The sequence below is a fragment of the Papaver somniferum genome, chromosome 2 (assembly GCF_003573695.1).
Source record: "Papaver somniferum cultivar HN1 chromosome 2, ASM357369v1, whole genome shotgun sequence".
Lineage (NCBI taxonomy): Eukaryota > Viridiplantae > Streptophyta > Magnoliopsida > Ranunculales > Papaveraceae > Papaver > Papaver somniferum.
In genome coordinates, this window is record NC_039359.1 from 6,151,640 (window position 1) to 6,177,614 (window position 25,975).

Consider the following 25,975-nt stretch of genomic DNA (forward strand, 5'->3'; position numbering starts at 1 on the left):
TTAACTAACTAAAACTTCTCCAGAAGAAGGAGGTGATGAAGGGGTTATGAAACCTTATGGAGATTCAGTATAGTTTTTTGATCGAGCATTTTGCTGATTCTTTATAGGAAGATGAAAAGGTAATTATTATAAAGGTTGGATTTTGAGTTTGATAAATCTCCAAGGATTAGGTGTGAAAATATTTATCATTTGAGGGTGTATTTCATACACTCTATCTAGCTTGGTTCCATTTTGAGCAATAATATAGTCATTGGAATAGGAACTTTAGAGATTAAAAAGTTAAACCCATATTTGAAATGTATTTTGAACTGCTTTGTTGAGACATTCCTTTCAAGGGTCTAAGAGCATGATGAAAAAGCATCTCCATAAACATGCCAAGGACCATTTACAAGAACCATAACTATATTTTCTCGCTGTTCGAATTCAATTAGGAACATGTCTTCCTCAATTGTAGAAAGCACAAACTTTATATCAAGATCCATCTGTATTTCAACGCATTTTAAAGACTTTGTTTGTCATAACAGAATGTCGAGAATACCCTCCCCATCAATGAGTTTTCACGGTTCTGAAAAGGAACTAGAGCTAGCTCCGCATTAAAAATATTGATTTTGTTGTGTTGATCTCGTATTTAGAAAATATGTGTATTTTATCAAAAGACAAGTCGAGTTAAGCTTAAGATCGACTAGTTCACCGACCTAAGTCTTATGGGCTAGATTGAGCTGCTAGATTAGCAGAAATGTGTTGCAATTCAAAAAAAAAATGTTGTCTATTTGTTAACTAGTTCTCTCTCCTATCAGTTGCTCGCAGGTGAACTAGCAGCTAAATAGTTACGCCGAATCATTCAGCGCTGGGAAAACCGACTTTCGCGGAATGGTTCATCGTTTGGCGATTTATTTTTTGCTCTGACGGCTGAGATTTAAAGCGCTGAACGGTGGTCCCAGCTGACATGGACTGCTAATCCAACTGCTAGATCAACACTTCCATAAACTGACATCGATTGCCAATCTAACTGCTAGATTAGCACACCATAACACTTAGCGTAAGGCTTTTTTTCCCATTTTTTTCTTTCTTTTCTTTCATTTGAAAAAACAGTCCAGATCGGACAGCAACTTAGTGTTTTCAACCTCCGGCTCTGCCATTTGAGAGATTTTACGAGCAGCGCGTAACCAATTCCAAGGTAGATCCCTTCGATGTCTTGTCTTCTTCCAGATCTGTCAACCGTACACGTGGCACTTGTGCAGAACGCGGCGTTCTTTGCGGTCTTCCCAAAGGAAAATGACATGAAAAACATACGGATTGCGATCCGTATGACTCAATTGAAATCAATTTTCATCCGTTACTAAGTTTCAAATCTACGGTAAATACCCCATTCAACGAAAATTTCAAATCCCTCCAAAATGAAAATTTCCCGCCTTTGATATTTGGGGATCTATCTTTTTCTCTTATAAAAAACCCTTGATACCACCAACATTTTCCTCACCCAATTCAGAAAAACTCTTCTTTCAATATTTTATTCTTACATTCTTAACTTCAATCTAGATCGAAAACCATGGCAAGAACAAAGCAAACCGCAAGGAAATCAACCGGAGGAAAAGCACCAAGGAAGCAATTAGCAACAAAAGCAGCAAGGAAATCAGCACCAGCAACCGGAGGAGTGAAGAAACCACATAGATTCAGGCCAGGAACTGTTGCTCTTCGTGAAATCAGAAAGTATCAAAAGAGTACTGAGTTATTGATCCGCAAGCTTCCTTTCCAGCGTTTGGTTCGTGAGATTGCTCAAGATTTTAAGACTGATTTACGTTTTCAATCTAGTGCTGTTGCTGCTCTACAAGAAGCTGCTGAAGCTTATTTAGTTGGTCTCTTTGAAGATACTAATCTCTGTGCTATTCATGCTAAGAGAGTTACTATTATGCCTAAAGATATCCAACTTGCTCGTAGAATCCGTGGAGAAAGGGCTTAGAGATCTACTCAGTTATCTAATTAGGGATTTCCATCTCTCTATTTCTCAGTTTATTACCATTATCTAGAATGACTGTTTGCTTTTAATTTTTAGTTTTGTTAGATCTGATGGAAATGGTCTTGTAATAGCTTAGGTTTTCAAGTTGGATCTATTTATGAATATATTTTCAAGCTTTTAAGAAATTTATCTTGCATATTTCTCTTCTCTATAATCAAAGATTGAGAAACATCGGTTATGGTTTAGTGCAAGTGGTTGAATCATAGCAAAAAATAACTTTATAAGTAAGGTTTCTGCAGATGAAAAATGTGATGTTTATGTACATAAACACTAATTACAACTTTACAAGGAATAAGGGTTTTCTTCATTACAAAATTATGAAGAACATGATCCTTCTTCCATCTAATCTACCTTCCGATGAAACTATTTCAGACTTTCAGAAGACTATTTACATGTACATAGTCTAAATCATCAAGCTTGTCTGCAGCGCTTAATCTATATTTTTTTTGGACCTTGCTACATTGAGCCTCTTGAAAATAAGGAAAGGCAACAGAAAGATGCAAAACAATGTGGTAGTGAAGATTTTCTATTACATAATAACCTCAACTGGTGATACCAAAGTGACACACAACTCTTCAGAACCAAGGCATCCACCATAAATACATCTTTCCAAGGTTTTTGTGCGACATAGCTTCGGCAATCAGACGACGAGCTTGACCTTCTACAGCCAGAGGTAAAGACGGAGCTGCACCAACACCAACCACAATGCCTTGAAGCCGTGCTTCTATGTTGCCGATGGCCCTCTGATTTCAAAGGAAAATGTTTTAGTAGCTATTTAACAGATTCTTGGGAAGCCAGATTGTTCAGCTCTAAAAACTACTTTAAACAATAAAAAATCCACTGCCATATATATCATGTTCATTTTTCAGGAGTTTGTCCGGAAGAATCTCTGGATTTTCAGAATTCATAGAACAATATCCTTTTGATGTATTGACATGAGTGTTGAAATATGAGAGTAATATAATAAAAAATGAAATCAGACCTGAGCATGGGGATTCTGAACTTCCACTCCACTAGACTTGTGAGATTTCGTCCACTCTACAAGAGGATCATGAATGAAAGTTTCAAGAACACTCATTAGAGTTTCTCTGTGTGTCCTAAGCACTGACAGTGTTATTTCGCAGACCCTCAAGAAACTCCCCTCGTATCCAGTGATGCCCAACCCGTCAATCATGTTCTGTGGATGGAGCAAATCACACATTAAAAGTTCATTCTTTAAAACAACTATTTTATAACACACATAGAAACAAGCTTAAGTGAACCGCAATGTCTTTCTCCCATTTTTTTATTTTCCGTTACTACTCTACCTGGGTTAATCTGAAAGGCACTAGCTCAGGTTTCTCCAACTGCAGACCCTTATCAAACAAACAACTAAAATCGACGTGAACACAATCGCCGGTTGTGGAATCAAAGAGGATATTCTCCCCATGCCTGTCGCCAAGGCCCACAATGTGCCCAACCATAGACCAAACAGCAGTAGTGTGAGCATAAGCAACTCGAGCTCGAAACCAAGCAGCTGGCTCCGAAAACGTTGTCAAGAACCATTTGTGGAAAATTGGTGGGAACAATGGTAAAATTTTGGTCTTCAACATCTCCTCCTCTGAAACTTTGCCCTGACATTGGTCATATATCCGCTTAATCAAGGGATTAGTTTTCTGCCTATCGAATTTCCCATGGGCAGTATAGATATCCTGCAGTATATGTCGTAAACCCCGGGTGTGGGGAACCCACTCTACCATACCGCAGTCCTCTGTCAACGGGATCACAGCGAAGGTGCGGATGTAAAGCTTCCTCCGACGGCTTTCTGGATATTTTGCCAAAAGACGGTTGATCATCGACACAAACTCCATCATGCGTGCATCCTTCCTTAGATCATCTTTCGGCTTGCAGAGAAATGGGCGTTCAACACCATCACTCCCAATAAAAATTACCTGAGAAGCCAAAAAAATGGATTCACTTATGAAGATGATATTATATTTAACATTATGTACCATCAAAAGGACAGATACAAGTAAATAGAGCCACAATTTATGGCAGTCCCTCCCCAGAGATCTTGCCAAAATCAGACATTATCTGACTTCTAACAGTGTGACTGTTAGTTCAAAGCAGGGAAAGACCAAGCATCGGAGGAATTCATTGATCGGTATTAGAACTTTATTAGATAATGGTCTCAACCCACCACACATACAAAGATAAGCAACATATGTCCAAACCAACTAAAGCAGAACAATAAATTATAGTGACATGATTTACCTTCTTGGGTTTCTGAAGAGATGATAGGATTTCAGCTTCATCTCCTATTCCTGATATAGTCGTAAGGTCCGAAGCTGAGAAAATATCAATGTTATGATAGTCAGTGCTCGTTTCACTGTCATACATTGGTAGTTTGACAGTAAGAGCTTGTTGGATTGGCATTATGATTCCCACCGGCATCATCCGTTTCAGAGCACTAAACTCAGTTGAGATGTTGATTGTTTTCGCTTTTGGCTGACCCGGATGGAAGCACAACCTAATCAGATGATCTATCAAGCTAGCAAACTGCACAAACAAACTACTGCCATCACTTCCTTGCCTGGAAACTTTGCGTGCTTCTTGTATGATACCAGCAGCAGCCTCACGCCTTGCAGGAACATGGGACTTTGAAACTGCTGCCATAGTCCATAGACCTTGTTGTGGGTAATCTTGCAGAACGGAGGTGATGATATATCTGACAAGCCGAACAGTGTCTTCATTCTGGTGACAAATTCGAGACACCAACTGAGGTAGCATTGCTAACCACTGGTATCTTGGCAAATCCTTATGGCAACCTCGTATGATACACATGACCTGATACGTATATTACATATAGCATCAGCATTTGATCTACAGTTGGAAGAAATTAGTATTTAGTTCTCCAGTGAAAAGGTGAAACCCTAGTACTTAGTTCTCTAGTGAAAAGGTAAAATACATACCCTTTGATGGACCGATTTAATTTCTTTATTGGATGATAAGCCTTCTCTGTAATACTTGCTTCCGAAGTCAAACCACAAGGTTAGCAACCTTGGAAGTGCTTGATATAAGTTTTTATGGCCCCTATGAAGCCCCTTTGCATAGAAAAGTAGGACATCCGGAAGGTAAGATAACCAGGGAGTTTCTTCGGCAGTTAAATTAACCCTGGACCTTGGTTCAAAGTTTTCTTCCTGCCGTTTTCTAGCATCAACAAGCAATTCATCGCAATATTTAGCTATATAGAAGAATCCTTTCTCCCATCTGGGCTGCAGTTCTCTCACCTTAGCATACAGACCTATCACATCTTCCTTCTGCTTTTGGCCAGTGTAGTGAATCCATCTAGAATATAGAAGGAGGGTTTTAGCAACATCTCTATTTTCATTTGAAGCTTGAGTGACAACGATGGAAGGGGGGTTCAGTGGGACAAGTGGTAGAGTAGTAAGTGATGCGACCACCGCAGATCCTATGACATCCACAGGAAAATTGAGAAGAGCCTGTTGCAATTCTGCGATGGCACCATCTGACCTTCTGGAATTCCACAGAAGTTTAGCCTTTTCGATGTGAACATTGGCTGCCCCAGACGTCTGGGCTTCTAGAATTGCTCTGTTGGCTGTCTCATTGTGACCAGAAGAACGGCAGAGCTTTGCATATTGAAGCCAACAATTCCCAACACAAGCATGAAGATCACTGGCACCGAAAACCAGCCTCCGGAATGCCAGGAGCGGCTCCCTTGTCCATAGAGATGGCTGTGTGAACCGCATTCGATTTTCCCAATCTTGTATTACTTTCTTGAATCTTGGATCATCCAGATGGAAAGATCTCTCCAAGAAAGAATCATTGACAAGAAGACTATGGAAGTCTTCCAGTTCCCGTAGCAAGTGCAGCTTTACCACAAAGGGGTAAGCTCGAGCGTAAGAATCCATTCCAGCAGCAGCAAGAGGAGCAAGCAAAGCTTGTTTAGAATGAGCAATCCGCTCTGCAACTGAGAACTGATCTTTCTTCATCATTGCTTGCAGGATCTTGGCAACATCCATGTCAAAGCAAGCATTGCTCTCGGAACTGCTACAGAGTAGACCTTCCTCATCAGCCCCAGAGATGTACTCATCCATAAGGTCCCACCGGCCAAGCCTCCAAGCTGCTTGCACACCTTGCATGCACCAAGTCTTCTTATACTTGGGAACCCTAGAGATTAAGCCATCTACATGAGTTACCATGGCCTGAAGGTGACACATGTTTAGCAAGCAGTTGAGAACATCGGAATGCCTCTGGATGGAACTGGGCTCCAGCTGAAGAGCCTGCTCACAAGAAGTTAAGACATCTGCCCAGTTTCCTGCCTTCTTGTTTATAAGGAGTTGGTCCTGCAAGCTTGATGATTTCCTTAAATGCGCCAATCCAGAGAGACCATCAGGCTCATCCAAGCCACTGTATATCTCCATCAGAATAGTAACATCCTCATCCTCAAAGATACCACTTCTCTCAGCTGCTGGGTTGAAGGATCCTGATTTTTCCAGGACATGAGACTCAAAGTACAGAAGAGCTCGTGCATAAGCCTTGCATCGGAAAGAAGCCTTCGCTAGGGTAACCTTTGGAATAACAGCCAACAGCTCAGAAACATTATTACACTGAATTAGAAGCTGATTAGGACCTTTTGAAGGAGGATCTTTATTTCGCCCAGTTGACTTAGACGATTGCTGCTTTGAGCACTGTAGAGATTGGGAAAGAGCAACTTCTTGTTTTACATCATCCACCCACTGCCCGAGATTATCAAGAAGTGTAAAGACTGCCTGAATACAGACTTCACTTTGCCCTCCCATGACTCCATTAACAGCGGCCTCGCTGTTCTCTGATGCGGCCACATTGAGGACAGAAAGTATCTCTTCTGTTATGCCAAGTCGAGCCTCAGCAGTAGAGTAGCAGACAGCATGCAAGACTAAATATGGTAGCAAATACATAGCTGTTTGTGTGTCATGACGTACTATACCCCGACAAGCATTGAAAATACTTGTTCTTGAACCAGTTGCATGTACTGTCAGCTTCCTGATCCAAAAAAAGATCCACCTGCGGAATGACATTGAAGATCGGTAAATAGGGCCTAAAGACGTAGAATCAGCCACATTTGGAAGTTGAAATCTTGAGGTCAAGCATGGGGCAATTATTTCTTTAACATAGTTAGAGAAACGGCCCCATAATCTCTTGCCTCTCTTGTTCATCTCACTGCGATCATCCATATTCCCACTCCCCGACAAAGAAACATTCGACACTTCTTTACCCTTCTCTGACTGTATTGTCTGAGCTCCAATATTATCATCAAGTGATGCTTGGCAACCTGCAATTTTCAGCAGCTCTTGTATCGCCAAGGCAGCAGAGTCTTGGACAATGGTATCAGGAGCAGCTCTAAAAGCTCTTGCTAGATGCTTGTGGATCAATTCAAAGATAAGGTCATCATCTGAGCATTCAATTTTGAAGCGCTCACAAGAGATTCCCTTCACTGTGGCAGGATCCACGGCTCCAAGTGCTCCAAGACAATCAGCACAAACTAATTTCAGGCGCTGTCCTATGGTAGTCCTGGACTCTTCTGTGCATCCTCTAAGTAAGGACGTAATCAAGGAGCTCAACACATCCAAATCCGAGCCAGCTTCTGCAGAGATCAGAGCTGTAACATCCTCTCGTTGTAAGTTCAGTAATTTTCCCAACTCACACGCAACCATATACCTCACATTCAAGCTCTCATGGTTTAGACCATCAACTGCATCTCGTAGTTGATCCTTGAAAGTCATTGATCCCCGTGCTTCTTGTATAACTTTTTTCACTTCAGCTAATTCAGGAATACTTGGTAGCAAAGGGAGCTCTCGAATATGCTGTGTTAAAAGAACCTTGTTTTCAACCACGAGTTCTTCCAAGATCTCAACAACTTTACTCAGATGAAAAGAAGTATTTTCTTTACGCCGCTCCAAAAATGGGATAAGAGCAGCAAAGGCCTGTGAAATCACATACTTAGTACTTGATGGGGAGACTTTCACCAGTTGTTTGATGAAAAAATGTAAGACAGATAGACCCTCACTTTGGAGGGTTTCTTTACCAACAGCATGCATAAGAAGCACCATGATTTTAGGCACATAGGTGGAAAGGTGAGAACCCATCAACTCAATTAGCAATTCTATACGTTTCAGGGCTTGTTTCTGCAAGGATATATCCTCAGCGTGAAGCATTTTCCGGTCTATACTGTTAAGAAGACCGACAAAATGATGCCTTAGAAACCCACTGAGATCATCAGAGCCAGTCAAGACTCTTGCAACTTCTTGTATCATTTCAGGGACCCTCGTTAGCCTGCATTCAAATAACAAAACTTAAAGGTGAACATCATTTCAGTGCAACTGAATGATTGTGCTCATACACCACAATATAATTCACACTGCTCATACACCATAATATAATTCACACAAATTTGGAGCAACAAATAGTGTTTAGTAATTTTGGAAAGATCAAACTCCTTAAAGAATTAAGTCTATTCCTAGAATATTCAATTATGGTAGAGAAGGATCCTTTAAAAACACAATTTTCTGCATAAAACACAACTTTGAGCTTTAATGACGGGGAAGACTTTTGGAAGCACAATATTACGCATCACAAGCACAAATAGAAAAATCGAGACAGAACCTTAAGCTTTACAGAAAAAAGAAATTAAATCTATACCGAGAGACTGGTTGATAATATTGCTTTAGCTGGAATAACATGATATATGACTGGAAATTGGTAATCCAAATTTACCTATCAGTGGTCTCATTTGGGTCCCCATCGCCAAGAAAGCACACAAGTTCATCGAGCAGTGCTGGTAATGCAGCTCCAAAAATTTCCTGGTTGCTAGATCCGGTCTGTACGTGATAAAACTGCAAAGCAGATAGTAGCTGTTGCCCGTCACCTTGAAGAAGAGCAAATGCAAGAACTTTGGGTAGCAAATTAACTATTAGCGGCACCATCTCAGTGTTCAGATGCCCAGCCAACTCTTGTAATGTGACAAACGCTTGATCGTTGTCCTGCTGAGAGATCACAAGCTTCGGAAGAACAATTGGAACCATCTGTTTGATGAGGTCCTCCATTGGTACACCAACAACAGCCTCTGCAAATTCCCGAACCATTGCTGGGCGGTTCACCACTCGTGCACAAAGATAAGAATAAAGCTCATGCTTGATATGATTAACTTTGGAAAGGAGCACGTTGAACCCTCCTTTAAGATGGAAGTGGCATGAGCTCTTTATCAACCTTGACGCATCCATTCTCACGATCATATGAGGATTATCGAGCTGATCAACCAGCAGGATAAGCGAGTAAAAGAACAGCTGCTCATGGATGTCAACGGCATTCATGATATCAGCAGTCACCTCCAAAAGTGTCTCAAAGAACTGAGGATCTTTAGCAGCTGCCAAAGCATGTTTAAGTTTGTCCAAAAACCTCTGCTCTTTCGTTTTGTTAGATGTCTCCACATCCCCAAACAAACATGTCAAAATGGGAATTTCAAGGAAGCAGCTAACCTGACCTCTGAATGCTTCCCTCACACTTTTCTTCTCATTATGGAGTACAAACTCCAGACACTTGATCCACTGGGACCTTGTCTCAAGCAGGATCTCTTGAGACCCGTGCACGAGGATCCGTGGAATAATTCCCACACATGCAGCTTGAGCCTCTTCAGATGAATCATCATAAAGAAGTTCAAAAAAGAGAGACACTAAATTATTGAAGTAATGGTCAGAGCAATTTTCCATGTTTCGCCCGTCGGACAGGAGCATAACCTTAGGATATTGCTCATAGTGACGCATATCTTGTTTGTCACACTTGGGACACCAGAATCCACGACTGAGAAGATCAACAGTAGTTTTACTCTTTTTGTTGCTATCGTCAATTAAGAAAAGCTTACACGGCGCGGCATTATTGGCATAGGTAGACCCATATAGGCATGCCAAGTAACCAAGAGTAAACGGAACAATTCTGTTAACATTGCTGCACTTCTTTTTCCCCAAGATCCTGCAAATGGAGCAACACAAAATTTTGAAATACAAGTTAGATGGCCCATTTAAGTTTTAATCTTAGACATACAAAGTAAAACCTAGTTACTAAGAAGGGGAGACCAGTGGTATTGCCGACGTCTGGTGTTCCTGAAGTCAGTAACTGAATTTTGATAGAGAGTGAAACTGACCCAGGGCGGAAAAACTCCATCTATACAATGTACACCGAGAAGACGAGTAACATACAAAGATGATCTGTAGTGGGATGCAATCTGCATTGTTTCGTACTAGAGAATCAAAAGCTGCCTTCATCACTATAACTTCTGCCAGTATATAGGTAAGGTATGGCTGAACAACACGCCAAATATGTGGCTGACTTGATAAAAAAAGATTGAGGCTCTTTTCAAACTTGAAACAGGTCTAAAGCTCGGGTTCAGCAATAAATTAACACTAAGAAGTTTTATGGCTCAACTTAAACTTTTCCGAAGATTACATAACAAAGCCATAGATACATGACTTCATACAAAGTTCCTACAGAAAAAAACAGTACAAATACAAATCGCTGAAAAGGCTGTAGGCTTAGTACTCCAGCCCAATTAAGATGTAGGAAATCTAGAGGAGGAAGAGACTTATAATTATTTTGTTTGTAGTTGATTTGACTTATAAATGATACTAGACACACAAATTTGCGCTCGAAGGATTGGAAGTTAGAAAACCATCTCCAAGACGCTACTAACTATGAGTTATGACAGTAAATTTCTAGGAAAGATTCCAAACTATCACGGGCCTTATGGTAATAATGTGCAAACTAAGAAAAAACGTTTGGCCATGCACACAGTAAGGTCAGATCAATTATCCCGTTCTTGGAAGAAAAAGTATTAAGGAAAGTAACAGAAAAAGGTCCACCTAGTGCAATCACTCTCATTGCCCGACACTGGACATGAGCAACCGCAGTTTCAAAATTGGAGTCCCATATTTTCTTCTCTAGTAAAGTTCTTATCATCCACGAACACCCAAAAAAGCAAGTGAAACTAAACATAATTGATAAATTAAATTCACTTACTCCAGTTTTCTAAGCATATGTGGTAGTACACCAAGACCAGAGCACAAGACAATCATTGGTATAGAAATAACAGCTTCAGCTCTAACCTCCTCGGCTTCATCACAAAGAGCTAAATCCAGGATTTCAAGCACACTTTCAGGTTTAAATGCAGAACCAATCTTGGAGAGAACTTGAACAGATAAACATTTTGCATTCCGCATAGGATCAGCTTCAGTTGTTGCAAGTAAATGTGTCCACGGAAGCATTAACACCACTCTAAGATTTGCATTAACATCCATAGTTTTGAAAAGGACATTCTCCTGGGGAAGGGAACCTGCACACAAATTAGAACGTTGACGCCATATGCCATAATAACAGAAGAAGACAAGGACAATAAATCAAAATTATACAATAAACGAGTCTTAACATGCATTCCTAATACATCTGTACCTCTCAGGTGTTATCCTTTTTCTTTCTCTCTAAGGTTTATGGACCTGAAAGAGAAACTCTAAATTCAACAAACTCTAACTAGTGTATCTATTACTTGTAAGCAGATGCACCTTCTTGCAAGATATTTTCTCTCTAGCATTTGTTTCTATCTCGGGAAGAGAAAAGCGATATCTTAAGCCATAGGTATAGGTATTATCCTTTTTCAAGATTATACAATAAACGAGTCTGAGCATGCATTCCTAACTCTATATACATCTGTACCTCTCAGGAGTTATCCTTTTTCTTTCTCTCTAAGGTTTATGGACCTGAAAGAGAAACTCTTAATACAACAAACTCTAACTAGTGTATCTACTACTTGTAAGCAGATGCACCTTCTTGCAAGATATTTTCTCTCTAGCATTTGTTTCTGTCTAGGGAAGAGAAAAGCGATATCTTAAGCCATTAGGTATAGGTGCATGGGAGATTTTGATGTTTACATGTATCACTAAAACTTGGTGCAGAGAAAAAAATATTAGGTTTGTAATCTTACTTTGCAAAAGTAATATGCTATGAACTGCTTCCAGATAGATGGCCAAATCAAATGTGATTGAACTGCTTTGCTTTGCCTGCAAGATACCATTCTCAAATTACTGAAACACATCGGAAATTTGAAATGGTAATAGTCTTCAAATATTAACACATACCTGCTCAGATATCCAAGGCATCCACTCACACACTTGACGAAAAATGGTAAGCGCCAGACATGTTTTTGGGTAATTACAAAAGATAATGGACAGCATGCTAAGAGCGGTCACTGCAATTTCGGGTGTTAACGTGGTTTCGTTAATTCCACTTGGTTTTAGGAAACCAATAAATGAAACAAGTGATTCTCGCATAGAACCCGCATGTTCATTGTCCTGCTCATGCTTACTTTTAAAATCAAACCCCACACAAGTAATGTTAGATAGCAACATTTCTTCCTCTACTTTTTGACGCTTATTCTGCAGAATAACTAAGTTCTGAACCGGTCTCTTGTCTCCAACTTTTGAGCTCTGGTTTCTTTTGTCACTTCCAGTTGAGACACCAGTATCTCTATTCTCCACATTTACGCCGCCAACAATATCAGGACCAAGTATACCTATGGCAACGCGAATGCAATCCATCACCGGCAAGCAAGGTTTTGGAGAGTACAACATATCAACAAGAGATTCCGGCTTCCAGATATGCACAGGGCAAGTCTTACATATTCGAACATATGCACTGCACATAGCAACCTGATTTTTTTTTTAGTTTACAGTGAGTAACACGTAGTGAAGGTAAATTTTTTATGTACGCCAATTAAAGAGTTTCCCAGCATATTCACCTTAAGGTCAAGGCTATCCGTGTTTTTTATTGATTCTGGAAATACATTGACTAAATCTCCAGCTGTAAGCTCAACCACGTCATCTGGACAACTCGAATACAATACATGAAGGCAAGCACCCATGCAAGAGTCGTAAACGGTACTTCTGCAACATAAGCCCATTAGTGGCGTATTTGGGGGGTGCGAGAGAGAGAGAGAGAGAGAGAGAGAGAGAGAGAGAGAGAGCTTTTTATGAGCATAAGCTAAATTTCTTTATTGTTAATAGCATCATAATAATGTAATTGATTTAGCAAGAAGTACCAGAAGAAAATACCTGAATGTTGGATGTTCCTTCTCATCGTGCCCTAATATGGCCAAGATCGTGCGAATAAGATTTTCCATCGGAACAATTTCAGCATCAACTACAGTTGTCAGGACACGTGCAAAGTCGAAACATGCCTATTATAAAATTGTAAGCTATCACAAATGCGCAATAAGTTGGTTAATAAATAGAAGACTGTGTGTCCTACTTTAATTTAACATGCTACTCACCATATGCAAAGCAGCATCTCCATAGCACAAAAGAGAACATGCAGCGTATACAAATGATGCATTGATAAGTCCTTCCACGTACAGAGTTCCTTCAGTTAGGCATTTACTGATAATCTTAAGGGTCCAAGTGGCAAACGGCTGCCACCTCTGATTATCGGTGAGGTCAATCAAGATACCAAGGCCATCTGTGGGTCTGAAACAGGCTGGAAGATCACAGAGAGGGGCTGGACTACTGGATATTCCAACAAACGACTTGTGAAAGCACTTCAAGGATACTACAGGAGACACTGAGATAGTGGAGCTATCTGCGAACAATGATGCTACATATAGGAGATCTGTAAACAAGCAATCAGGGACTTGTTATGAAGTTTTTATCAGTGAAACAGCCGAGCTACAAAAGACATAGCACTACAAGAATTGGAAGAAAAAAACTACTTGTAGAACAGTATTAATAATTTTCCCTTCACGAAAGAAACACAATCGTTTAGCAATACATTCTAGAACTTGTGCACATGCTGCACATATTCAAGATTAGTTCTAGTCTCCAAATTGAATACCCGATTAAATGCATTAGGTAAATCACCAGGGTTTTCTTATACTATTCAGGGGAGACTACTTATTTGCTTTGATGTGAAACATCTGCGCAGTGGAAGGCATAACACTTACAGCACAATTGGTGCGCGGAAACGGAGCCTGTCTAAATGAATCAGAAGGTACTCAAATCAAACAGTGGAAATCACAGACGAAAATCTAATTGCTCTAGTAGATTCAATTACTTTAACCAGAGGATATAAGTGAATTAGTGCTCCCAAAAGCCCATTCATGTACTGTACACAATATATGATTTACTAGAGAATTGACTTGGCTACAGCTAGTGGAAACCTCAAGTCTAAAGATTTGCTCACTTCAAAAAAATGTTTTAGTAATCCTAGATACATGTTCAGACCAATAAATTTAAAAACGCATTGGTCATTGGTAAACTTAATTAGTCCATTTGTATTGAGTTGGTTGCTTTTACTTTTAGCATGTCCCAATTCAGATTAATATTCAAGAGTTGACTTGAGAGAATGAGCAAACTGATATTGCAAACCAGTACGGTGTAGCTGCACAAACCTTCAAACTTCCACTAATTTCATATAAGAAAAGTCTTACAACCACAACACATACCTTCAATTAACAACATGGCATCCAAGAAAAACTGACGATATGCTCCTCGTTCTCCTGAACGGAGCAAGGATAGAAGAGATCCAACTGTCTCGAAAATTACTCCATGGCGAGATCTGTAAGACCGACTCAATCACGCTCTAAACAAAAGACAAAAATGATGACAAAACAAGAGCACTAGAAAAGAAAAAGAACCATCAGAGGTTTTATATGATGTTCTATGTGTAGCAGCAGCTACAACCATTCAGTGCCATTTCCTTCAATGTTCCACACTCATACATTTTTGTCTACTCAGCATGAATTGCCGTCAACTTACAATTTCCTTCCCTAATCAAAATCTTCATTTTTTTTTTCTTTTCCAATAAACCTTGTAAGTTCTAACTAAGGTTTTGATTTCTTTATCCTCAAATGTGTGTACCAAAATAGAAATGTTTGTTCAAAAACCCTAACCAAGAAACTGAAATGTCAAATAAGAGTTGATTCCAGAAATACTAACCTAAATGCAGGGTCAGCAAAGAAAGGTAAAACTCGAGCAATGACTGGAATAACAGCACTTCCTTTCCCATGAAAGTAAACGCCCGGAAAATTTCTTGCTATATGTGATAATAGCTTTAGAACCGCAATCACTTCTCTCTCATTAGCTACAACAAAAAAAAAAAAAAGTTAAAATTTTTAAAAAATATTAGATCAGGAAACTAAGAGGATAACATGTATTTTAGAGAGAAATAGAGAGAGATTGAAACCTGTGGATGAAGGAAGGACATAAGATTGAAGAAGATTAGGAAGAACAGTCCGAAATCTATTCACTAAATGATCATCATCTCCGTTATTTGCTGGTGAAGACGACGAAGCAGAGATTCTTTCTCGAAGTTCATGAATTATACTTGAGAGTTCCGCCATTGTATCCCTCACTCTCTCTCTCTCTCTCTCTACTGGTTTCCCTCCATAAACCCTCACAGAATGACGCTTTACTTTTCTTAATACCGATTCTATTTTTAAATAATAACGTATTTTTGAGCAGTGAACGTACTATTGAGGCGCGACTTTTTGTAAAGTGCGGAAATCGGAATTGTGGGTGCGGTTAGTAAGGGTTTGTTACTACTTGACAGTTGACAATCTCAAACGAACTTGGTGACTCTGTTTTAGCTCATTCACAGCGGAGAAGATGAGGAGCTTAAAAAGGACATGTTTATGGATGAAACTTCAGTGGGAACCATCAAATTATAGGAGTGTCATTATCGGTTTAAAGAAGTTTTCTTCTTTGCCGCATTGGGATGAAAATTTGGATATTCGAAAATGGAACAAAAAGGTCTCTAATTTTATCAGAGGAGGTCAAATTAATGAAGCAAGAAGACTCTTTGATACATTGCAGTACAAAAATACTGTTACATGGAATTCGATGATTAGTGGGTATGTGAAAAATAGAGAGATAGTAAAAGCAAGAAAACTGTTCGACGAAATGCCGCAAAGGGATGTTGTTTCTTGGAATTTGATTATATCAGGTTATGTTCGTGGAAGTAAACAAATTGAAGAAGGAAGATATTTGTTTGATCAAATGCCGGTGAGAGATAAGGTTTCTTGGAATACGTTGATTGGTGGGTATGCCAGAAATGGAAAAATGTATGAAGCTTTGGATATGTTTCGCAGAATGAATGAGCGGGATACTATCACTTGGAATACGATGATTACCGGGTTTTTGCAGAATGGGGATGTTGTAAGAGCAATGGAACTGTTCAAGGAAATGCCTCAACGGGATTCGGCGTCTATTAGTGCTCTTGTTTCAGGTTTAATTCAGAATGGTAAATTAGATGAAGCAGCAAAAGTTTTGTTTGAAGTTAAAAGCTTAAGTGATGGTGTTACGGATGTGATTCATGCTTATAACACTCTGATTGCTGGGTATGGTCAGTGCGGAAGAATTGTTGAAGCGCGACGTTTGTTTGATCAAATTCCTTCTCACCTAGATGAAGGGAGAGGTGAAGAACAAGTCAGCTTTGTAAAGAATGTTGTTACTTGGAACTCTATGATGATGTCTTACATTAAAGCAGGAGATCTTTCCTCGGCTAGGGAACTTTTTGACAATATGCTGACACGAGATGTCATTTCATGGAATACCATGATTAGTGGGTACACTCAAGTGTGTAATTTAGAAGAAGCAGCAAAGCTTTTCCATGAGATGCCAAATCCTGATTCCCAGTCATGGAATTCTATGATCTCGGGATATGCACAAAATGGCGACTTGGAACTTGCTCGTAGTTTCTTTGATAAAACACCTATTAAAAGCTTGATTTCATGGAATTCAATGATATCAGGGTATGAACAGAACGGAGAATATGAAGAAGCAGTAAGACTCTTACATCAGTTGCAAGGAGAAGGTGAAAGACCTGATAAACACACTCTATCAGCAGTTCTCAGTACATGTGCTGGGCTTTCAGCTCTTCATTTAGGAATGCAGATTCATCAACTGGTCATCAAACTGGTAATTGCAGATGTACCAATAAATAATGCGCTTATCACGATGTACTCGAGATGCGGGGTTATATCAGATGCACGTTCAGTATTTGATGAGATGGCTTTGAAGAGAGATGTGGTTTCTTGGAATTCAATCATCGGAGGGTATGCATATAATGGTTTGGCAGTGGAGGCTCTCAAGTTTTTTGAAGAGATGAAGAGTGAGAATGTGAAACCTACACATATAACATTCGTTTCAGTGTTGAGTGCTTGTGCTCATGCTGGTTTAGTAGATGAAGGTAGGAGGCAATTCAAATCCATGGTCTATGAGTACGGCATTGAACCACTTATGGAACATTTTGCCTCTCTTGTGGACGTCATTGGTAGGAACGGGTATGTAGAGGAAGCCATGAATTTGATCAAAACCATGCCGTTCGAACCAGATAGTGCTGTTTGGGGTGCATTACTTGGTGCATGTAGAATTCATAACAATGTAGATTTTGCTATAATTGCTGCCGAATCTCTAATGAAACTTGAGCCAGAAAGCTCAGCACCCTATGTTATGCTACATAGGCTGTATACCGATGCTGGGAGATGGGAAGATGCAACAAGAGTAAAGACAATGATGCAAGGGAATAAGATCAAAAAACAAGCTGGGTATAGTTGGATTGGGTTGCAATAAGTTCATGTTTCTCGTGCTTCAGATAGAGAGAACACTTCCACTTCTTAGTGGGATTGCATGAGAGCTACCATGTGATGATTCAAATTTCGGATTTGATTGAAACTGCATTTCTGATCTGAAACTCTTGACAGTGGTTGAAACTGTGGGATAGGTAAGTTGGATTTGATCCAAGCCTAATCAAATGTTCGTGGTTAAGTAGACTTAATCGCAAGCCCAACCTGGGAAACAAAAACGCCTCAAATAATTTGGTTGCAACAATTTGTTAATTTTAGGTTTGTCCCCGTGTACGAGACACAGATGCTAGTCGACGCACCATGCACACATATTTGCAATAGTATAAAAATGTAGCATAAGTGCCCAAATACTTGCGCATGGCCAGGAAATCGTACCGGAAGACTGTTCCTGTGCCAAGTGGTCGATTGGACACAAATAATAGTGTAGCTAATGTGTACATGCATGTTAAATGGACATAATACTGTAAGAAGGGTTCATGTAAGAGGGTGAGGAAATAATAAAATCAATAAGATTACACTCTTATATGGATATGTGGTTCTTGCAGGGGACTGGCTGTAACAATTATGGAGACAGAAGTAGGTGTGTATTTTGCGGAAAGATTTTTTGAATTGTTTATTAGTTGACATATTTGCTAGGGGATTATGTGGGTTTTTAGTTATATGTCAAACTAAGGTGCCTAGACAAGTTTGAGTGGGAGCTATTGAGTTGCCGGGTTATATTTGATGTTGAATTGATGAGCTATTAGTTACTATATACTAGTATCAAACTAAGGTACCTAGACAAGTTTGAGTGTCAATTTCTGGGTCCTCAGGTATGTTTGATGTTACAATGCAGCTTCTGTGGCTTACTTTGCAGAATACATGGACCGGATGCATTTCTTTTATTGCGGCAGTGCAGTCCACTAGAATAAATATGCTCATTGCCTGCTTTGATTTATATAGATGGAGTAGAAAGCTCTCGTGGTATCTAAAATCATTAATCCATCTTTATATTTTTGTAGGGAAAACTTGATATTAAGGAACAGCCTTTCCAACTCCCAGACTTCATTGCGGCAACTGGAATCGAGAAAATTAGACAGGTATAGCTGGATGCTTAGGTTTTCTGCAATGACTAAATGTTATTCCGTTCTGAGACTTTTGTTTTTTCGCGCTACTAGTCATTTTGTTGTCGGTTATTTTCATAAAACGCCAGTATATTGGGTTTGGGCTGTTAAAACCTCTGAGCTTCTTTTGGAAGATGGTTGCATGACTGTTGATTTTCTCTTCGCGTAGCCAAATACCGGTACTTTCGATTTTGTGTTCGTGTTCTCTCGGTTTATATTCAGTTAATTAATGTTTTCAATGATGTCATACGTAGGCATATATTGAGAAAGAGGATAGTAAAAAGTTGAAACAGAAGCAACGTGCGCGTATGCAACCAAAGATGGGAAAGATGGATATTGATTATCAGGTTTGAGCGACTTTCGATTATTCGTCTCTTCTTTCCTAGTAGTCACTATGAATTATCACGTGCTTCTCCTTTGTTGTATTACTTTTGTACAGAAATCCAGTACAGAAATCCAGTCTTTTGTAATTATGTACCATTTTCTCTGGCTAATTGCATGGATCTAACCATCTGATTTTTGTAACCATATACAGGTTCTCCATGATGCCTTCTTTAAATATCAGACCAAGCCTAAGCTTACTAGTCACGGCGAGCACTATCACGAAGGGAGGAGTTTGAGGTATAGGTTCTGTGGTTCATTTACTTGAGTTCATAGAAACCAATTTACTTACAATTACTTTGTTGTGTATACATGTTAAATTACGAGAGATGAAGCCAGGTATGTTGTCACAGGATCTATAAGAGGCGCTTGGTATGCCAGAGGGTGCACCAAGTATCTAATAGTTTTCTACACTACTACGTTTTACAATGTCTATGAAGCTAGGTTACATTTATCTGTTTAATTGTTTATGTGATGGAACCAAACATATTTTTGCCATTTGGTACTCGGGTGATCCACTTTGTCCGTTCTCACATGCGGTTGGTTGGTAATATTCTCTGTACTCCTGGTACACTGTAGTTGCGGTATATCTCTGTAGATCTTAAACTTGTTCTCAGAAGAACAGTTTTTTTTTTCTTTCATGCGTGTGCACAGTCACTTTAGTCACGTTTAGTGGCCTGAGTGTTAAGTTGTTTCCACTCTGCAGTGCGCAGTCTGCTGGTTTGGTTATTGATCACTCATAGTTTCTTAAGATTGGTTTAAGTCCTAATCATTCGTCTACTTACTAGTTTTTCTTTTGCAGGTTGATCTACTCCGTGGTCAAAAGGCAGATAAAGTTGATGTCTCTTTTAAACCAGATGAATTGGAAGGGTTGGAGAACCTGGATGGTATTTTGGCTGCCAAGTAAGAGAGAAACCGTAACAGAGATTGTTGTCAAAAGACTGAAATATTTTGCTTTGTCAGGAATTTCTTGCTAAAGTTTGATCTATGTTGCAGGTACGATGAAGCAAGGGAAGAAGAGAAACAGCGTAGCCATCGTTCAGCGATATGATTGCGGAGGTACATTAGATGTCTCTGCAGTTTGCCATTTTCATGGTGTTTTATATGTTCATGTGTTTCACTCATAAATTTAATGGAACTTGTGCAGAATGGGAAGAAGAGGAGGAGAAAGATGCATGAGAAGGATGGAAATCAAAAAAGAAAGATTCCAAGTTTTAGATATAGTAATAATTGTACCTGTGTTAGAATAGTAACAGAGCCTGGAAAGTATGCTGGTTGGATTCATAAATTTTGCTTTTCTTAGCATTTTCTAACTGGCAGATGCTTCTCTCATGTCAACTGAGGAATCTACTCTTTAATAGTAAAACTTCAGCTTATGCCTTTTTTCCTGACTAGATTATAGGAAACTACATATGATGTATTATTCTCATTGTGTTAGATGGTGCGCTACATGGCATTGTGATCTTAAAATGTAGATTGTAGAATGAGACGTAATCAGGGAGGTAGATATACATATTGAAGTGTATTAGTTGGACAGTCAGTTTTCGGAATCGGGATAAAAGCCAAGGGTGACTTTAATTTGGGTCATTGTTTATCTATTATTATGGTTGGCTGCTGCCTTGTTTGGTCTCACAGTTCGAAATTTTGATTCAGCTCTTTCTGGATTTTCTTAAAGATTCTCTAGGATTATCCAGAATGAAATAGTTCCCGATACATTCACTTTTTCATTCGTATCACCTAGCGTCTGCGTCTGAGTAGATCTTTGAAATTAACTTTCAGTCAAGCCCATTCAAGAAAAGCCAAATTTAATTAAGAGATTTCAAAAGCAGTAAACAAAGATGCATGACCAAATGGCATCCTTAATTAAGATAGACAAAGACAAGGGTGCAAAATCCCTGAATGAAAGCAAGCAAAGATAGACAGTCTAGTACACATTGTTAAGACTTGTCCAAGCTCAAGAATGTTCACCAGAATAAAATAGTTTCTTTTCAGATTTTTAATCCAATTGTTGAACATGTTGAACATAAATTTGCTGCTAGTTTAGTTGGGAAAACCCATATTCGCCCTAATCCTTGTTGCAAAAAAAAGCATAGCAATTGCACGATAGTTCTACAAAGCAGTAACAATGTGAGGCAAGTTTTGACATAAGTTACTTCACTATTGTTCCAGTTCCAGTTCAATACCAAAAGTAAAGAGGACAATCCTTTACCTGTTGCCCAAAGGGGGTTCACTCAAGTCTCAAAGAAGACCTCTCCGTCGCTTGTAATCACTCACTGTGAGTGTTAGAGAATGCCTCCTGCCATCATTCTCTGGTACACGTTTTCCAACTGTTGCCTCTATCCTCTGCTTCCTCGCCATGAATCCTGCCTGAGCTCCTCCAAACTTTTGAAGCTCTGTTAATGAGATTAGCAGATCAAAATTGTGCAGCGAGTTTGATTCTGTTCCAAGATCCACAGGTGCATTTGTATCCACCAACTTCCCTGCGTCCGCTGCTGCTTCCAAAGCTGCAGCAGTGGCTGCTAAACCACCAACAACATTACTGCCTGATCCAAACGCTAATGCTGCTACCTCAGCAGCAGCATCGCCATCAGCTGATGCAGCAGTCTCGTCTCCTTCCGCAGCGTTCGGTACGTAATAGTTTCTAGACCTAGTCCATCTTCTAGAAAATGGGTCATATCCAGCTTCTCCAGCTTTAAGACCTGTATTCACAGGCTTTAATTCAGATGCATTCTTGAAGTTTTCAGCCCTATTTTTCTTGTTCATCTCTGCTAGCCTCAAAGCTTTGGTATCTTTTAACTTTGATTGCCGAGAAGACTCCAGCTCGAGTAACCTTGCTCTGATCCTCTCCACTTCCCCCATGTCACGACGGCTCTCTGCAATATCCATTTCCCTCCTCAGGCGGTCCTTCTCTGCTGCGACGTTCAAAGGCCTTGATGATGCTGATTTCTTCTCTTGCAGCATCTGTTTCACAGTGGCGGCAGAGTAAACATAAGTTAGAGCTTTTTGTATAGCTTCCTGTTTTTCTAGCACTTCCTGGCGGCTTGGCTTCCTTCCACCCTTACGCTCCAGCTCATCCATCCATTCATTAAACTCACTCTCAAGTGGAGGGGAGTCTGATATCATGATCATCTGCCATCTAGCTGCCGAGTTATCACTGCCCCAGACACAGTTCAAGTACTTGTGTGTATACTTGTTATCCATCTTGTACTGTTTATCAGGGTCTGAGGCATCCACATTCTTCACCATGCATAACCTGTAAATGGCCATATTCTTTTTTCTACCAATCCCGACCCTAACCATACAACCAACAATTAGGTCTTCAAAGAAGGGTTCCATGAACCACTTTGATAGTTTGGATCTCCGGATTGTAATTTGCTTGATATCGTCGAAAGTTAGAGCATCCAGTCTGTCATCGTCACTATCTCCCATGCCCTCATCTCCAGCTGACCCGTCACCTCTACTATGGCTTCCACTATGACTCTCGCTTTGGCTCGAACTACTTGGACTCGCTTCCGCGTGGGGTTTTCTTCTGTTTGGGGAAGAATCCCGGCCAACAGATGTTCCACCTCTGGATGCATCCCTCTTCCGAAGAACTTCAGGGTCTTGATGTCTCATCCTCTTTGCCCGCAGCTCGTTCAATGCATCATTTTTGGCAGCGCCCTTCTCGGCAGACCTAGCAGAAGAACGTACACGGGATAATGGTGGTTGTGGGGTCTCTTTTCCAGGTTGCATCTTCTTCCCACTACTCTGCTTTGCTCTAACCCTCTCTGTAAGCCGTTGATCATCTCTTTTTTGTGCTCTATCTGACAGGATCATCTCCCTTTGAAGTTCGGTCATTTTTGCAAGCTCTTCCCTATCATCTTCATCCTTGTAAAGGTCGCTCCCGACATCAGAATCTTCACTGCTGCCACCTCGACGATCTTCATCTTCATAGTCGTCATCATCTCTCCGGCTTCCCCGCTCATCATCCTTCTCAAGTCTCTTTTTGAGCGGAACATGAGAGCCAGATGCTTTTCTGCTTACATAGCCTCTGTCATCATCAGAATCATCATCCTTGGAGTCACTTCCATCATCAGAATACGAACCTTCCCGTTTCCTCCTGGATGGAGGACGAGAGTGTCGGTTCCTCCCTGACGACCCAGTTCTTCCTGCGGCCTCCAGTAGCAAATTTTCTAAGTCTGCCTCTGCCATGATATGTTACTTTTTGTTTGGTCTGCCGCAATAAGTAGTCACTTCAGGGGAACTGAAATTTAGTAAGAGAGAACCAGGATTAACACAAGCAGCATAACAATAGACTAAAGCATTGGATGATCTGGTGTTTTCATCCTCGTTCATGGACAAGCAAAAGGAAAAGTAACAGCTCCCTGAAGGTTCATTCAATTTGAAAAGCTTCAGATCAAAAGAATCGATTTCCTACCATAACTGGTAGTACAGAAGACAAATATGAGCAAGATTTGACGAATTAAGGACGCACTACAAATAAAAGCGGAGACCAACCACTACGATTGCAAATAAAAATATGATCCGATATAGACTGAATAAAAATAGAGGATTGGTGAGAAATATTGATATATATCATCATACACCATCCTACCAAATTAGTACTAGCACTCCTAGTGGTATGGCTTTCTCCTAATCAGATCTTGGTATTTACTCATGACAGTAAAGATGGAAAATGGAGAAAGACCATGGAAGCTAATGATATATATTCTTTGATTCTAGGTCCATACAGGGTTCCTTAGACCACTGATCTTAAACCAGCTCTAAAGACACGTAACTATTAAATGCACCTGCAATAAAGAATTGCCACAATTAAGTTAATATACTCAGTATATCAAATAATCAGGGGCATGTCTGTTAAGCTTATATATTTCCAACAACTAAGCCGGATTTGAATTTGAGTTCTAGTGTGTTCTCAGTTTCAGATATGGCATGAGATGGATGGAAATCTCCCATCAAGACCGGAGCACCTCTACAAATTTCATGATGAAAGGCATTTAAGTAAGACTAGGGCATTCAGATAGAGCACTATTCTCTAAAACCCACCACTTATATAATTTACTATGCTATTCTGATGGCCTAATATCCTGAGTAACATATACATTATTTACACATACTAAGCAACTAGAGAAAAGTGCAAAAATAGAATAAACTAGGGTTTCACATGTTAATTTCACAAACTTACAACCAATATGTAATAACAATAGAGATTAGTAACTTCTTTGGAGATGCAATCATACAAAGTAATCAAATTGCACACACCAAATTCGTATCCAATATCATCAAATCAGTTAGATGAAAACATCAAACAATTAACCAAGAAAGTAAAACCCATAAATTGGTACATCAAGTTATAAATATAAGTAAATAAAGACAATTTGATGGAGGAGTAGAGAGTAAAGAATCTAGACCAGAGCTTGATCGAATCAGTTGAATCCCTTATTTTGCCTCGAAGATGGAAGACGAAGAAGAAAAAAATGTAGTACAAGTTGGGATTTGGGAGCTGATAACCTACACAGGGCTATCAGCTAAAACTAATGGGCTATTGGTTATTCTCATCACATGGGCTAAACATTTTTGTTGGACAATTCCAACTCCAAGGATCAAAATCAGTTTTGGGCCTTTTGAGAACCGTGTTTTGGGCATACTTTCGGAAATAGAAATACCTTGTCTTCCATTCAAGTCTAGGTCACAACATATAAATAGTAGAGCTTGTATTCTTTCAAACCCATCCCTTAACAAATCGTCTAATCATTTATATGGGAAGCTGACTCGTTGATTGATGATAGCAATCTAAGAATGTGCAATAGAGTATATCCCGATTTATTGGGGATATGAATTAATATTCCCACCCTTAGAATCCCATTAGGGGGTGTTTTGGAGCGGAAATACTAAAGTAACCTTGAAGTTAATTAAAAATCTATGGCTTCATTGAAAAGGTAAGTGACACCCAATCTTATTCAAAATGTTATTGTTATTTTTTTAAGGGTAATTTAAAAAAACAAAAACAAAAAATGTAACTGAAATTTTTCAGTTTCAGTTACTATCGGCATTGTATTCATGATGAATACCCTGTCGAGATCTCATACCGGCACTGCTTTTAGTATGAATGTGGATATTCATAATTATAATTTCCAAGAATTTGTATGTACATATGTCAGCATGGAAACATGTTTAAAGACCATGCCGGTACTTTGTGCCGGTATTGTTTCTGCTTTTTTGGTTTATGTTGGCATAGACTTGCCGAAACGCTCGATATGAAGACAACAATGCCTACATCTAAGAGAAAAAATTTAAAATTTTGGCCAACTTGAAATACTGCCGTCATGATCGATAAAAAATTTCAATGCCGGCAGTATAATTTGTAAGTACCTATTTTCTGTACATGTTTTTTTGAACTGCCGGCACGATTAGTTTTATATACAATACATGCCATTGAAACATTTAAATTTGGGGGATATTGTTTGTCGACATGGTGAGAGTATGAATGCCATGCCGATTAAATACCTGCTGGCATGATATTCATATTCACACCATGCCGGCACTGAGTTTTTTCAGGCGTAACAATGGCGGATTCAATGAAAAAAAATCAATTTTCATGATATTAATACGTATACCTGAGTATTTGGAGTACTTGTATGTTAAGATCTTCACGAAAATCTCCATGCTCATAAATATCATGATTTACGGGTGTTTGATCCACAAAAAGTTGTAATTGTGAGTTGTTATCTAACCTATTAACTTAACTAAACATGATTACTTCTAAGTATGATTAGTGAGGGTAAATTAGGAATTACATAAATTATATGGATA

The 25,975-nt window shown here is 39.5% G+C and overlaps 4 protein-coding genes across 6 annotated transcripts; 2 read left to right on the plus strand and 2 right to left on the minus strand.

Moving 5' to 3' along the window:
* The first annotated feature begins 1,481 nt into the window (after positions 1 to 1,481).
* On the plus strand, positions 1,482 to 2,142 carry LOC113346759 (histone H3.2). The gene has a single exon (XM_026590267.1). The coding sequence runs from the start codon at positions 1,550 to 1,552 to the stop codon at positions 1,958 to 1,960; it is 411 nt and encodes a 136-aa protein (XP_026446052.1). The 5' UTR covers positions 1,482 to 1,549; the 3' UTR covers positions 1,961 to 2,142.
* An 86-nt stretch (positions 2,143 to 2,228) lies between these two features.
* LOC113346758 (serine/threonine-protein kinase ATR-like) lies at positions 2,229 to 15,479 on the minus strand. Its single transcript, XM_026590266.1, has 15 exons — positions 15,278 to 15,479; positions 15,031 to 15,175; positions 14,538 to 14,650; positions 13,371 to 13,705; positions 13,153 to 13,277; positions 12,840 to 12,984; positions 12,181 to 12,750; positions 12,027 to 12,102; positions 11,069 to 11,381; positions 8,774 to 10,024; positions 4,969 to 8,332; positions 4,271 to 4,843; positions 3,325 to 3,948; positions 3,000 to 3,194; positions 2,229 to 2,760 (listed from the first exon to the last, which is right to left on the minus strand). Exons 1-15 carry the CDS (start codon positions 15,432 to 15,434, stop codon positions 2,593 to 2,595), a joined length of 8,154 nt encoding a protein of 2,717 aa, XP_026446051.1. The 5' UTR covers positions 15,435 to 15,479; the 3' UTR covers positions 2,229 to 2,592.
* A 215-nt stretch (positions 15,480 to 15,694) lies between these two features.
* LOC113352937 (pentatricopeptide repeat-containing protein At1g62260, mitochondrial-like) lies at positions 15,695 to 19,096 on the plus strand. Of its 3 annotated transcripts, XM_026596681.1 has the most exons (4): positions 15,695 to 17,815; positions 18,224 to 18,258; positions 18,680 to 18,757; positions 19,036 to 19,096. In XM_026596681.1, the coding sequence occupies exon 1, from the start codon at positions 15,700 to 15,702 to the stop codon at positions 17,662 to 17,664; it is 1,965 nt and encodes a 654-aa protein (XP_026452466.1). In that variant the 5' UTR covers positions 15,695 to 15,699; the 3' UTR covers positions 17,665 to 17,815; positions 18,224 to 18,258; positions 18,680 to 18,757; positions 19,036 to 19,096. The 3 variants fall into 3 exon arrangements, with proteins under 3 accessions (XP_026452466.1, XP_026452465.1, XP_026452467.1); XM_026596680.1 differs by having other exon boundaries at positions 15,695 to 18,258; XM_026596682.1 differs by lacking the exons at positions 18,224 to 18,258; positions 19,036 to 19,096 and having other exon boundaries at positions 18,680 to 18,750.
* Positions 19,097 to 21,005: 1,909 nt separating this feature from the next.
* On the minus strand, positions 21,006 to 24,668 carry LOC113346760 (protein RTF1 homolog). The gene is made up of 2 exons (XM_026590268.1): positions 24,574 to 24,668; positions 21,006 to 23,405 (listed from the first exon to the last, which is right to left on the minus strand). The coding sequence occupies exon 2, from the start codon at positions 23,351 to 23,353 to the stop codon at positions 21,401 to 21,403; it is 1,953 nt and encodes a 650-aa protein (XP_026446053.1). The 5' UTR covers positions 23,354 to 23,405; positions 24,574 to 24,668; the 3' UTR covers positions 21,006 to 21,400.
* Positions 24,669 to 25,975: the final 1,307 nt, after the last annotated feature.

Coding starts and splice junctions, on each gene's coding strand:
- LOC113346759 (XM_026590267.1), top strand. CDS start 1,550: ATGGCAAGAACAAAGCAAACCGCAAGGAAATCAACCGGAGGAAAAGCA.
- LOC113346758 (XM_026590266.1), bottom strand. CDS start 15,434: ATGGCGGAACTCTCAAGTATAATTCATGAACTTCGAGAAAGAATCTCT. Junction 10,025..11,068: donor CATATGCTTAGAAAACTGGA/GTAAGTGAATTT, acceptor CTCCATTTGCAG/GATCTTGGGGAAAAAGAAGT. Junction 3,949..4,270: donor CTCTTCAGAAACCCAAGAAG/GTAAATCATGTC, acceptor TTGGCTTCTCAG/GTAATTTTTATTGGGAGTGA.
- LOC113352937 (XM_026596680.1), top strand. CDS start 15,700: ATGAGGAGCTTAAAAAGGACATGTTTATGGATGAAACTTCAGTGGGAA.
- LOC113346760 (XM_026590268.1), bottom strand. CDS start 23,353: ATGGCAGAGGCAGACTTAGAAAATTTGCTACTGGAGGCCGCAGGAAGA.